The sequence below is a fragment of the Acomys minous genome (genome assembly GCF_964271855.1).
Source record: "Acomys minous genome assembly, chromosome: 1".
Lineage (NCBI taxonomy): Eukaryota > Metazoa > Chordata > Mammalia > Rodentia > Muridae > Acomys > Acomys minous.
Genome location: NC_140483.1, coordinates 328,016 through 341,856, shown reverse-complemented (window position 1 = coordinate 341,856; position 13,841 = coordinate 328,016). Strand labels below are relative to the sequence as shown.

General features: G+C 39.7%; 1 protein-coding gene across 1 annotated transcript; it reads left to right on the top strand.

The window, feature by feature from the left end:
- Positions 1-12,076: 12,076 nt before the first annotated feature.
- Positions 12,077-13,009, top strand: LOC311604548 (olfactory receptor 5V1-like; the record flags this gene model as incomplete). The annotated part of the gene is given in 2 exon segments (XM_084794506.1): positions 12,077-12,520; positions 12,524-13,009. Coding segments are annotated over 2 exon segments (930 nt in total).
- Between the last annotated feature and the right edge of the window lie 832 nt (positions 13,010-13,841).

Genomic DNA, 13,841 nt, shown 5'->3' with positions numbered 1-13,841 from the left:
ACTGCAGCTCCTAGTGTGTTCACAGCTTGTCTAAAGGCAATCTTTAGGTTATCAAGAGCAGAAGCTCATACAGTTTTTGTCTTGAAATTATAAACGCCTTCCCTCTCCAGTTGATAAGCAAGCGAACCTCCTTCTCCAAAGAAGCATTATATTCCCTGACTTGGGCACAGAGTTACAGACACATGTCAGGGGGAGTAGACAGTGCTGCAGGAGAAGCTAAGGATGCAACTATATGGGAAAGACTGCTGCACCCCTGGGAAAATAACTCTTAGCTGTATTTGAAGAGTAAATTTACTGACCAGGTAAATTCAGTGCCTCTGTCTTGTAAACCAGAAGAGATTACCTTGGTTTCACTGCTTTCTGTACTCTCATAGTCCTAGAAAATATTTAGTGGAAACCCAGCAGTTGGAGAATTTCCTATGCCCATACTCTTAGTGGTGTGTTCCTGTTAGTATGCGGGGATGGAGAGTGGGTGATTTATGAGAGAAGGTGGAAGGTGACTTCTGAAGTTGTAGCATTGCTGAAGGCATTCAACTCAATATAGGAATCTGCCATCTGCATCAGACAATACACCCTGACAGGAAAGTGGGAGAACCCTTCCAACACACACACACACACACACACACACACACACACACACACACACACACACACTCCCTTTCTGATCCAACCTGTTAAATTTCCCTCTGAAGAGAGGGAAAAGAACTTCATATTTCCCCTACCTGCTTCTATAAAAGTAAGCTACAATAAACGATACATATGGCAAAACTATAGACAACATTATACTAAATTAGAAAAAAAATACAAGCATTATCTCTAAAATCAAGGACAAGACAAGATGTTCCTCTTATGCTTATTCAACATAGAACTTGAGGTTGAAGCTAGGGCAATAAAGCAAGAGAAAAAAAGGAAATACAAATAGAAAAAGAAGTCATTTTATCCTAATTTTTTGGTAACAGGAGCTTATGCATATAAGATCCTAATGACTTTTCCAGAGCGAAGCAGGCAACATGCAAACCAACATACAAAAATAACTTTCAATATACCAGTAATGACTTTGCTGACAAATAAGTCATGGAAAAGCTCTCATTTACGCTGGTTTTCTGAAAGATGAAACATGTAAAAGTGAATCTAATGAAGGAAGGGAAAGACCTCTACCCAGAAAAAACTTAATATACCAAAGCAAGAAACTGGACACACTAGGAAACAGAATGTTCATGGATTGCCAGAATTAATGTAGAAAAATGGATATATTACCAAAATTGTAAAGTTTTAACCAAACTATAAAACAATCACAAGGTCCATACAGAATCACTATAGACTCAAAGAGCCAAAAGTATTCTAAACAGAAAGACAATCTTGGAGACATTACTATGCTTGATCTCAAATTGCATTACAGAGCCACCATTACAGACAAACATGACAATAACAAAAACCCACACTGGAACAGTGAAATAGAATTGAGGACACAGAAATAGTCGCAAACCCCCAGGGTCATTAATGTTTGATAAAGATATAAAGAACATGCACTGGAGAAAGCTCTTTAACATACAAAGGGTGCAGAACTGAATTTCTTCACAGACAAACTACTAGATCCATATCTCGCACTCTTGGTGGAAATCACTTCAGATTGGAGCAACAATGTAAGACGGAAGCTTTGAAACTGTTAGAGAAAAATGTCAGGAAAAATGTTTCAAGTTTTCTGAAAAAGATGGTAGTATTATATTTTTTAAAAGCTTCAATTGGCAAATGGGATTACGTGGAATAAGAGAGTTTCAGTGCAGCAATTGTAACCATCACAGAATGAAGAAAGAGCCTGTAATACGGAAAACCTTTGCCAACTCTGTATTAGAAAGATACATAACATACATAAGGAATTGCAAAGTTAAGCACCACCCCCTTCCACTGTGCAATCAATAGACAAGTTAGGGAGGTGAACAGGAAGTTCCTAAAAGGAGAAATAAAAGTGGGCAATGATACTTGAAGCAATGTTTCACTTCCAAATCCTGGGAGATTACCTGTTAGAATTGCTTTGAGATTCCATCTTGTCCCAGTCAGAAAGGCTGTCATAAAATATATGACAACAAATGATGGCGTCAATACTGTAAACTGGCGCAGACTCTATGGAGATTGTTATGAAACTTTCTCAAAAACTAAAACTTAAACTACTACATGACCCGACAACGTCCATCTCTTAGGTAGGTGTTAGAGGAATTTAAGGCAGCATGTGAGATACTTGCACATATTTGTTTGTCTTTTGCTACACCTTGTCTAAAATATCTATGAAACAGAACCAGCTCAGATGATATTAGCAGATGAATGAGTGGAGCAGGTGTGGTACATATACGTAGTAGACTTTTTAGACTTTTACTTGAAATGAAACCACAGCATTTGTAGAAATGTGGTCAAATATGGTGCACCCAAGTTCGTATGAAAGTCAGTCCCCACTCTCCACTCTCTACTCAACTGTGGAGACTGTCCTGTCCATTGGCTAGATCTGGTTAAGGGTTCAAAGTTTACTGCACATATTGTCCTTGGCTGGTGCCATACTTTGAGCTGAACCCCTGGGCCCAGATCTGCCTATCATAATGTTCAAGAAGAACATTTTCGTAAAGGAGGAGGGAGAGGAGAGACTTGGGAATGGATCACATGTGACGTAAGTATGAAACGTGGGACTACTTTGTGTAGAGGAAGTAGACCAGCAGCTTGTGGCTTTAGGTATGAGGGAACAGAATGTAGGAGGGATGATAAAGTGGAACAAATGTGTCACATGTTTCTCAGTGTAAGAATAAGTAAATAATTTCCCATGCTATCCTAAAACATTAATAAAAAAGACCAAAATATAGGATCAACAGAGAGAATGAAAGAAAAGAATAGCTAAAAATAGAGGCTTTCCAGGTGGTGGTGGAGCACAGCTTTAATCACAGCACTTGGGTAGCAGAGGCAAGTGGACCTCTGAGTTCAAGGCCAGGCTGGTCTACAGAGAGAGTTCTCGCACAGCCAGAGTACGCAAAGAAACCTTGTCTCAAACATAGAAAGGAAGGAAGGAAAGAAGGAAGGAAGGAAGAAGGAGAGAGGGAGGGGAAAGGAGGGGATGGAGGGGAAGGGAGGAGGGAGGGAGGGGAGAGAGAGAGAGAGAGAGAGAGAGAGAGAGAGAGAGAGAGAGAGAGAGAGAGAGAGAGAGAGAGAGAGTCTTTCTAGGCCATTGACATTGGTGACTGCCTAGTCAGCTTGACTAAGAAGGGGTCTCATCTGGAGTGCACTGTGTTTCCCTCTTCTCACTGTACAGTGTATACTGTTTGAGGCTAGACGCTTCAGAGCATGTTAGTGTCAGGGCTGCATTTTCTTTAGAAGTTTATCTTGCTTTGCATTCCACAAACTACTGCTTGGTACCATGATCTTTGCAGCCCATAAGTTAGACTAGCTTTCACCTGTTCCAGGGTTCCCCAGTTTACACACCCAGTGGGAGCAAATGTCCAAACCAAAGTGAATATAAAAAAGGAGATATTTTATATACCTATTTCAGGGCAGAGGGTAAAACTGTAATACTGAGCTCAGCATTGGATGGAGAGATACGAAATGTGTGAGCACTATGTTAAATTTTATATATCATCTTTGTAAATGAATCTTTTTTCTTTTTATTAATTGTAAATGAATCTCTTAACAACAATTTAAATATAAAACAAACCCATATCCACATCTTTATTTTCAACAAGGAAACTGATGCCCAGAGAATGTGAAATTTTTCATCAGAGTGTCACCTGGGGAAGAGAAAAGGGGAAGTGTGGAGAAAGGCACAGCACTCAGTGGTTTTGTCACTTTCTCACATTGTACTTACAATACTGACGCTTGGGCAGCCACAGTACCAGTTTCAGAAAGAAGTCAGGAGCTCTTGATGTCACAGTAGGGAAAAGGGAAACCTGAAAAAATATTATCTGCAGCTCAGTTCCATGTAAGGCAGATGTCTCATCCTGTGGAAGAAAATAGGAAAAACCAAACAAAACCAGGATGTGGGACTCTCTGCGTCTGGAGGGTCTTGTCTCGTGAACTTGCCTACAGAGACTGAGGCTGCTCGTGGCACTCTGAGTCTCTCCAGGGATTACTCTACACCTTTTAAAAGCAGAACTGCATCAGCTCTTGGAGTCTGCACTGCGATCCCTGCTGAGTGTTTTTGATCACAGCTAAGAAAGCAGTTTTTGTTTGCTTAGCTATAACTCCATTACTCTCAGACATAGAGTTTTCTGCCCTGATCTGTTGATGAAAGACTGAGTGCTGGGACAAAAGGTGTAAGAAGCAGAGGGCTGCCCAGGTGAAGAATCCTAACGTGCCAATGTTCCCTCAGGGCATGAGTGGGTTGGTGTGCACACCATGGAGATTCTCTAACTTTTGTTAATTTCTATGGAATGCAATGGGATATCTTTGCCAGAGTGATGATCACTTATTCAATAAAGGACACTAAACTACTGGCTGGATTACAGACAATATCAGGAAGACAGTTTGGGTCTCTCAGCAAAATTGCCTGACACTGTTGCGTCTATCTCTTATTTAGTTTTGGGATCTTGTAATGACAATTTTACATGCCTCCAGTGACAAACAACAGATAACTCAGCCCCCGCCCCACCACGTGCTCTGCAGAAGACATAGCTTAGATTATCTGTGCTACGTAAGGGTCTGCATTCCTAAGGGTGTCTTCTTGAGCACTCTTTAAAGAGATATTAGATCCCTTTGAATTAAGAGTCCCCAGACAAGGAGATGCCTTTTCTCATGACTGTTTTGAATACATATCCATGTGAGTGCTTAAAGTCATTCTTGAGGTCTTACCATGTAAGATTACTTTAAAAACATTTTGTTTTCTTCTTGTGTTATACTGCTGTCTAATTTTGCAAGAGGAGAAAGACGTTGTTTCTCCTGTATCTCTGAGTATTTCTTCTTTACATGGTGATTTATTTTGCTCAGGCGGTTTTGTGTTGAGTTAGCCTATTTCATTTGGGGCCACTTACAGGATCTTTGCTCTAGATTTGGAAATGAAAAGATTGCTTTTCTGATTTTACTGTGAATTTATTGACTGTGTGACTTCATCAATTTTTATAACAATACATTTTTAACTCCTTTGGTTTATATATGAATAATGATGATGTGCCTTTTAGGAACTTTTCCTCATTCTATTGACCATGTAAAAGAGAAGCACATTACCTCTCTCTCTCTCTCTCTCTCTCTCTCTCTCTCTCTCTCTCTCTCTCTTTCTTGGAAATCTTACTAATGTCTGACATTCCAAAGGGTTTGGGGTATGACTAAATTTTTTTAACACATACATACATTATCCTATCAGGAAATACATAAGAGAGGGTATCTATTCTGAAGAGATTTATGGCCAGAATTGGAGATAAAAGTCAAAAAAATAAACAGATAATACTTGTTTTATAGCTGATGTTGAAACAAAGCCCCCTAGAGTTTGCAGGATGGGAGAAACATCTTTTGTAACTGAAGAGAAAGGTGGCATTTAAGTTGAGGTTTGAATAAATAAAGATTGACAGACAGAAACAGGGTTAGGGAGAAGCATATAGGCTGAGTGTCTGTAAATACTAAAACTGTGAATCCTGTTGTAGGAAAAGTTACAAGGCAAGTAACCTTGGTGGAGAAACATTCATGGTTTCAGTTATTCTATCTATCTGCTTTATCAGTATCTATCCACCATGTGAGAGCTTGCTCATGGACTGGGCAAAGGAAGAGAGAAGGAGCTCAGGGCACAGGAGACATGACCTTATGTGTCAAAACATGTGCTTCAGGGTCTTACTGGGAGTTTGTTCTCTGTGAGGCAGATGCTGAAGTGGAAGGTGGATCTGTGACCCAGTTTCTTCCTCTGTCACTCATCTGTAGGTGGATTGCGGCTGCCGGGACATAGGAAGGGACAACCATCATCAGAAAAAGCGCCTCGTGAGAAACAGTCAGGTAGGGTACCTAGGGCTTTTCTTTTTCTAAAAATATATTTTATTAATTTATTCATACTACATTTTAATTGTTATCCCATCCCTTGTATCCTCCCATTCCTCCCTCCCTCCCATTTTCCCCTTACTCCCCTCCCCTATGACTGTGACTGAGGGGGACCTCCTCCCCCTGTATATGTTCATAGGGTATCAAGTCTCTTCTTGGTAACCTGCTGTCCTTCCTCTGAGTGCCACCAGGCATCCCCATCCAGGGAATGTGGTCAAATATGGGGCACCAGAGTATGTGTGAAAGTCATACCCCACTCTCCACTCAACTGTGGAGAATGTCCAGTCCATTGGCTTTACTTGTATTTACAAATAGCTTCCAAGTTTTTATACTTCAACCCTGATTCAGTGCTTTCCTGGACTTTTTCATCCTATTACTTTTTTTCCTCATCTGTCTTTTGTTTAGTTAATCAGTGTGGCAAGTTCATTGAGACCTTCAGAAATGTTCAAACCCATGTTCCTATCTTTACTCGTCCTCATTCGTTCACATGCACGTTGATGTATTACAATTTGTCTCTCCAGTACATACATTTCTTCTGAAGTTCAAGAACCAATTCTCTTAAGAAATATTTTCTTGGGTACCTCAAAGATGCCTCCAGTTTAACATAGCCACAGCTGAACCATGATCTGCCCACTGCTTCCTGCTGTCTTTGTTTCAGTGAGAAACTCCACAGACCATTTGTTAAACCAGGACTACAGCCCACTCATTTTGGCTTTAAACTGACTGAAACTCAACATTGCCATTTCTATCAGTATCATTTTAAGAAAATAATTTAATCCTTGTAATTTATTTAGCCTTTTGATTTTAACATGGTATATCTATTTTATATTTTTTTGTACTGTGTGTTTGTTAGAATGAGATGCCCTGAGACTTATCACATGGTCCTTTAAAAAAATGTTTAACTTGTTAAACTTGTGTCTTTCTTCCCCATTTTGAATTTTAAAGATTGCATCCCCTGATGTAACCCAGCTCCTCCATTACTTTCTAACTCAGCTTTCTAGTGTGAAGTTCCATGACCCATTCCCAAATGACCGAAGTAGTGAGGCCAGCATGCTCATTTTTTTCTGATTCTTCCTCCTTCATTTCATTATCCACATGCTTGGTTTTTTGTTTTTTTGTTTTTTGTTTTGTTTTTTTGGACAGATATGTAATGGTTTTATTTTGGAACACAGTTTTTTCCCTCAGAATAGAGGCGTCTCATGTCTGATCTTTTCCCTGTTTCTCTTAGATCCTAACAATTCACTCTTTCCCAGAAGAGTCTTTTTCCCCTACTTTCTGAAGTGCAGCATCTTTGCCTCTGTTAAGGTCTCATGCTTCCCCTACACCTGGGTCATCTGCATGTGCCCTTCTTTTTATGTGAAGAGATTTGTACATCCAGCTTGCCTGATCCACTCAATTGCTGTTCATCCATGGGGCTCAAGTAAATCTTTTCTGGGAACTTTTGTTCAGTAATCTCCCAACAAGGCATGTCCTTTACTTACTGGTCTCCTTTAAAGAAATAACTATGATTATTATATATTACAAATCCTAATCTATAAATTGATATTGTAGAGTCAATATATCATTCTAGCCCATGATCAAATGCTGGCTTTTTGTCATCTTTAGTAAACATGCCCATGTGTGGCAGGCAGAAAGTTATAAAAATATGCTTGCTAAATAAAATGAACAGAAAACATGAGCTACAGAGTTGGGTTAATTCTGAAGTACAATTTTTAAAAACACCATGAAAGCAGAGGCAGAAATGAGAAGTGGGATAAGTGCAGATTAGAGGACAGTACTTGGAGATTCTTCCTTTGTGGAATGAATGTTGTGCTTCAGAATTCATTTATTCTGGTGATGAGGGATATTGCATTATAAAAATACAATTTGCATTTCCCACCACTGAAAATCTTCACAGTTAGTTCACAAGAAGTGAAGGAAGCAATTAAAAATACAAACTGCCTTTCAAACATGTGATTAAAATGTATAAAACTGTGTATAAGTCAGGGAAAATCAATAAAATACATATTTTGAATAAATATATACTATCTTTAATTGAAATTCTCAAAATATTTCTATAACTTGTGTAACAAACACCAGGCACATGAATATATAGTATAATTTGGTAATTAGATTGTTATGTGATAATTCTTCTTGGAATTAAAATTTTTTAATTAATTGATTCAGCCTAGGCTCTGAAAAAGTATCACTTAGTAACACAAACATAGAATTTGAAATAATGTTCAGCTTGGCCAAGAAATGCAAAAATGCACTAGAGCTTGATTCTTTAAAATAAGCATTCAAGTAGAACCTTAGATGCTTGGTAACAATCAGGTTTAATTATTGGTTCTGTGGAAGTGTGCATAGAACATTAATAGTTATAAGGACAAGTTATAAAAGGTTGTAATGTTGTGGCTAAAATATGCAATTCTATGACCTTTAATTGTCTTAAAAGCAAGAAAAATGTTTTAAAAGAGGATTCTGTTCTTACTAGGTAAAACTAACCAACTGTATGTACATCCTCGTGAGAGAGAAGGTCTTCTCATCTGCTGTGTTTCTTATCCCAGAATTTATCTTGCTGAGACTACGATTCATTCTAGAAAAAAGGGCGAGGTAATGCTGGGCACACCACTGTGTTTGTGTAGCAAGTCAGCTGGAGCAAGGGGTGGTGTCTTTAGTTCCCGGTCTTTAGAGCCACAGGCAGGCAAATCTCTTATGAGTGTGAGGCCGAACTTGTCTGCATAGTGAGTAGTGAGGCTAGCCAGGGCTACAGGGTGAGACCCTGCCTCCAAAACAAAATAATCAAACAAAAATGAGCAGCTGAGATATTATGTGGAAAGTTCTTCAAAATGATCAGAAAACTCCATGTAGTACTTTCAACGGCTCATCAAACAGAAAAGGAGTCTTGAATCAGCCAATGGCTCTTGAATTTTCCAGAGTGCTATTGTGTTGGTTAGTTTTTTTGTTTTGTTTTGTTTTTTGTTTGTTTTTTGTTTTTGTTTTGTTTTGTTTTGTTGTCAGCTTGACATAAGTTAGAATCATTTGGGAAGAGGGAACTAGATTGCGAGAAAGTTTGTAGAGCAGCTTTTTTGTGTTTTTATTAGTAACTGTTGTGGTAAGACCAGCTCAGTGTGGGTGGTACCGTCTCTTGTTAGGTGGTTCTGGCTTGTATAAGGAAACAAGTTGAACAAGCCCTGGGGAGCAGCACTTCTTCATGGCTTCTGCTTCATTTCTTATCTCCAGGTTCCTGCCTCGAGTTCTTTATTTCCCTCAGTGACACACTATAAACTAAGCTGAAATAAACTCTTTCCTCCCCAAACAAAAAATTCAAGAAGCATTGGCTGATTCTAGATAACCTGTTTCTTTGATGAACCATAGAAGGAACTATATGACTTGGACCATTTTGAAGAATCAGCTGCTGTTTTTGTTTGTTGCTTTTGGACATGGAGCTTATCACAGCAATAGAGGTCTAATTATAGCAGGCATTGATATTTGGAAATATTGTTTTTTTTTCTTTTTCTTTTTTTTTAATTAATTTATTCATATTACATCTTGATTGTTATCCCTTCCCCTGTTTCCTCCCATTCCTCCCTCCCTCCCACTTCCCCCCTTCTCCCCTCCCCTATGTCTGTGATTGAGGGAGACTTCTTCCCCCTATGTATGCTCTAAGATTATCGAGTCTCTTCTTGGTAACTTGCTATCCTTCTTCTGAGTGCCACCAGGCCTCCCCATCCAGGGGACGTGGTCAGAAAAGGGGCACCAGAGTTCACGTGAGAATCAGATCTCACTCTCCACTCAACAGTGGAGAATATCGTGTTCGTCGGCTAGGTCTTGGTAGGGGTTCGAAGTTTACTGCCTATTTCTCCTTGGCTGGTGCCTTAGTTTGAGGAGGACCCCAGGACCCAGATCTGCCTGTCATAAACTTCTTCTTGTAGGTTTCCAGGACCCTGTGGGTCCTACTATTTCCCCATTCTTCCATGCTACTCTCGCCTAAAGACTCAATAGGATGTCCTCTCCTCTGACCCACTTTCTTGGTAAGTAAGGTTTTTCATGGGACGTATCCCTTGGACTAGTGTTTTGATATAAGTGAGTATATACCGTTTGTCTCTTTTTGCTTCTGGGTGAACTCACTCATTATGATAATTTCTAGGTCAATCCATTTGTCCACAAATTTCGGGAATTCCTCGTTTTTAATAGCTGAGTAATACTCCATAGTGTAAATGTACCATAGTTTCTTAGTCCATTCTTCTACTGAGGGACATTTAGGCTGTTTCCATGTTCTGGCTATTGTGTATAAAGCAGCTATGAACACCAACCCTTCATCTGACAAAGGTTTAATATCCAAAATATATAAAGAACTCAAGAAATTAAACACCACAAAACCAAACAACCCAATTGCAAAATGGGGCTTAGAACTAAACAGAGAATTCTCAACAGAGGAATATCAAATGGCTGAGAAACACCTAAAGAAATGCTCATCCTCGTTAGGCATCAGAGAAATGCAAATCAAAACGACACTGAGATTCCATCTTACACCCATCAGAATGGCTAAGATCAAAAACTCAAATGACACCACATGTTGGCGAGGATGTGGAGAGAGAGGAACACTCCTTCACTGCTGGTGGGAATGCAAACTAGTACAACCACTTTGGAAAGCTATCTGGCGTTTTCTCAGAAAAATGGGAATAGGGCTTCCTCAAGACCCAGCTATCCCACTCCTTGGAATATACCCAGAAAATGCCCTAACACACAACAGGGATATTTGTAAATATTGTAAAAGTACAAGTGACAAGATTCCAAAGTCATGGAATCTAATTTAGCATGCTCTCTACTGAAATTTATCAGGTCGCAAGTAAATTGAACAATGTTATTGATTAGTAAGGATGGGAGACACAAAAAGATTTAATATTTTAAATATTTAAAAGTTTAATAATTTAAATAACTTCTAATGCCAATGCTGTTCAGTAGAATCAGAAATATAAATAATACAGGATAAAAGCAATATAATGCTTTACTATTTATTTTGTTGTTTGTTTTTTAACATGGGTGTTGGTGTGTTTCATGGCATGTCTGTGTAGAGGTCAGAGGACAGCCTGAGGGAGCTTACCCCTTCTTTCTACCTCATGGGTTCTGGAGATTGAACTAAAATCCTCAGACTTTTCTGCAAGGTTTTTTTACTTGATGAGTCATCTCTCTGGACCTGTAATTACTTTATAAAACTATTTTTCTTTAAGAAACTGAAGCCATTTGCTGTACCTAATGTCAGACCAGCATTTCTGATTCATTTCTAAGTCGGGAATGATCCATTTATGTGAGATACCATCAACTGATCCTTTACCATAAAATTTCACTGCATATATGTACCACATTTAAAAAGAATATAATCATCTGTTGATGGATATCTTGGCTGGTTCCATTTGTGATGAGTACAGAAACCAACATGAATGTGCAAATATCTATGTGGGATGTGGAGTCTTGAGTCTTTCTGCAAACATTAATTTCCAAGAAGAGACTCAATACCCTATGAGCACAAAAAGGGGGAGGAGGTCCCCCTCAGCCACAGACATAGGGGAGGGGAGTAGGGGGGGAAGCGGGAGGGAGGGAAGAATGGGAGGATACAAGGGATGGGCTAACAACTGAGATGTAATATGAATAAATTAATAAAAAAGATAAAAGGAAAGACACTTATTGTATGTCCTTATCCAAAGATAGAAAGGAGGAGCAGAGATGACTGTACAGTAGGATCTGAAGCCCAGGCATTCTGTATACTATACCATGCAGATCGCCAAGAAAAGGTGGAAAAGCTTGACCTAGCCGTTATCAAAAGAGCACTCTTAGAAGACAGAGAGTCCTACTATGGTGTTTTTCAGCTTAAAATGGTATTACTATGTATTCCACAGGGACTTAATTCCTGGGAGAATCACTGAGGGTCGATCCATATGTTCTGAGTAGCAGAAATGGGTTGTGTCTTGCAAAGAAGTGCTCCACTGTGGTTTGGTATCCAATTTGGTGGTGACATTGCTAGCAATAACACTTGTTTTCTTGTTTTGTAGATATTATTTATGTATCTTTTTGTCAAATTCACAAAGGGAAATCAGCTTACATCATGGAAGGAAAGAATCAAACAGCTCCATCTGAATTCATCATCCTGGGGTTCTCCAACCTGAATGAATTGCAGTTTTTGCTCTTCACTATCTTCTTTCTGACTTACATGTGCACTTTAGGAGGGAATGTTTTCATTATCTTGGTGACCATGGCTGATTCCCACCTACGTACACCTATGTATTATTTCCTAGGAAATCTCGCCATCATTGACATCTGCTACACCACTACTAATGTCCCCCAGATGATGGTGCATCTTCTGTCAGAGAAGAAAATTATTTTCTATGGAGGCTGTGGGACCCAACTCTTTGCATTCATTTTCTTTGTAGGATCAGGGTGTCTCCTCCTGGCAGCCATGACATATGACCGATACATTGCTATCTGCAAGCCCTTAAGGTATTCATTGATCATGAACAAGGCCCTGTGCAGCCAGTTAGCAGCCTCGTGCTAGACAAGTGGTTTTCTCAACTCTGTGGTGCACACAGTTCTGACCTTCCATCTGCCCTTCTGGGGTAACAACCGGATCAATTATTTCTTCTGTGACATACCCCCTTTGCTGATGTTGTCTTGTGGGGATACTTCCATCAATGAGTTGGCTTTGCTGTCCATTGGGGTCTTCATCAGTTGGACTCCTTTTCTGTGCATCATCCTTTCCTACCTCTACATTATCTCCACCATCCTGAGCATCTGCTCCTCTGAGGGGAGGCACAAAGCCTTTCCCACCTGTGCCTCCCACTTGCTCATTGTCGTTCTCTATTACGGCAGTGCCATATTCACATACGTGCGGCCCATCTCATCTTACTCGCTAGAGAAAGATAGATTGATCTCGGTGCTGTATAGTGTTGTCATGCCCATGCTCAATCCTGTAATTTATACCCTGAGGAATAAGGACATCAAAGAGGCCATGAAGACCATAGGGAGAAAGTGGCAGCCATGAGTTCTCTCTTCTGATTTGTGACCTCACTTGCCTGTAGTCAATAACCTTACATTAGAAAGTTAACATTTTCACCACTCAGTTGTTGCTGATATATTTCCCCCAAATATGATTGCAATATTTGGAAACATAATGAAGAGTTGGCACACTCAACCCTAAGTGTACATGCCCAAGCTTTCATTAGTCTCTTATGAAGTTTCTTCTTTTAGTTTCTATCATTTTTGTTTTCGCTTCCATTTTGAAATCCATATCCAAAGATGGTTCCTCTCTCATGCCATATTTGCTCGACAGACTTCATGACTTATTATTTGCCATGAAAGACTGTATTTCAGGCCAATCAACTGCCATCTTGAGACATGCAGCTGCACCCTCTTGCAAGTGATCATCACATCTGGGACTATTTACTCTTTACACCCTCTCACAGAGGGGTGGGAGGGTCCCTCGGCCCCACCTCAACATCAAGGTTCTCCCTGCTACCTGTTATATACAACGTGATCTCAGGGAGGGGCTAACATAGGTTAGAGGACTTAGGGAAGACAAGGGGAGGAATCTCCAACTATAGGGCTGTGGATACTTCATTCTTTCTGGGAAGTGCAGGTAAAGCCTATTGGCGGAAGCACATCCACACCACTGTAAATTATCCTGTAAGTAAACTCAGTAAACTAATAACCAGAGTGAAACATGACAGAATTGTGCCTTCATTTGCTCTTGGGACCTTAGAAGAAAGTGTAGACATTGCTTATATTTCCTACTGGTAAGGAATTTTAGCAACTGTATTTCCTATGTGTAAAAGAATGAGAGAGCTATGAAATGACCCAGCAGGTAAAAACACTTG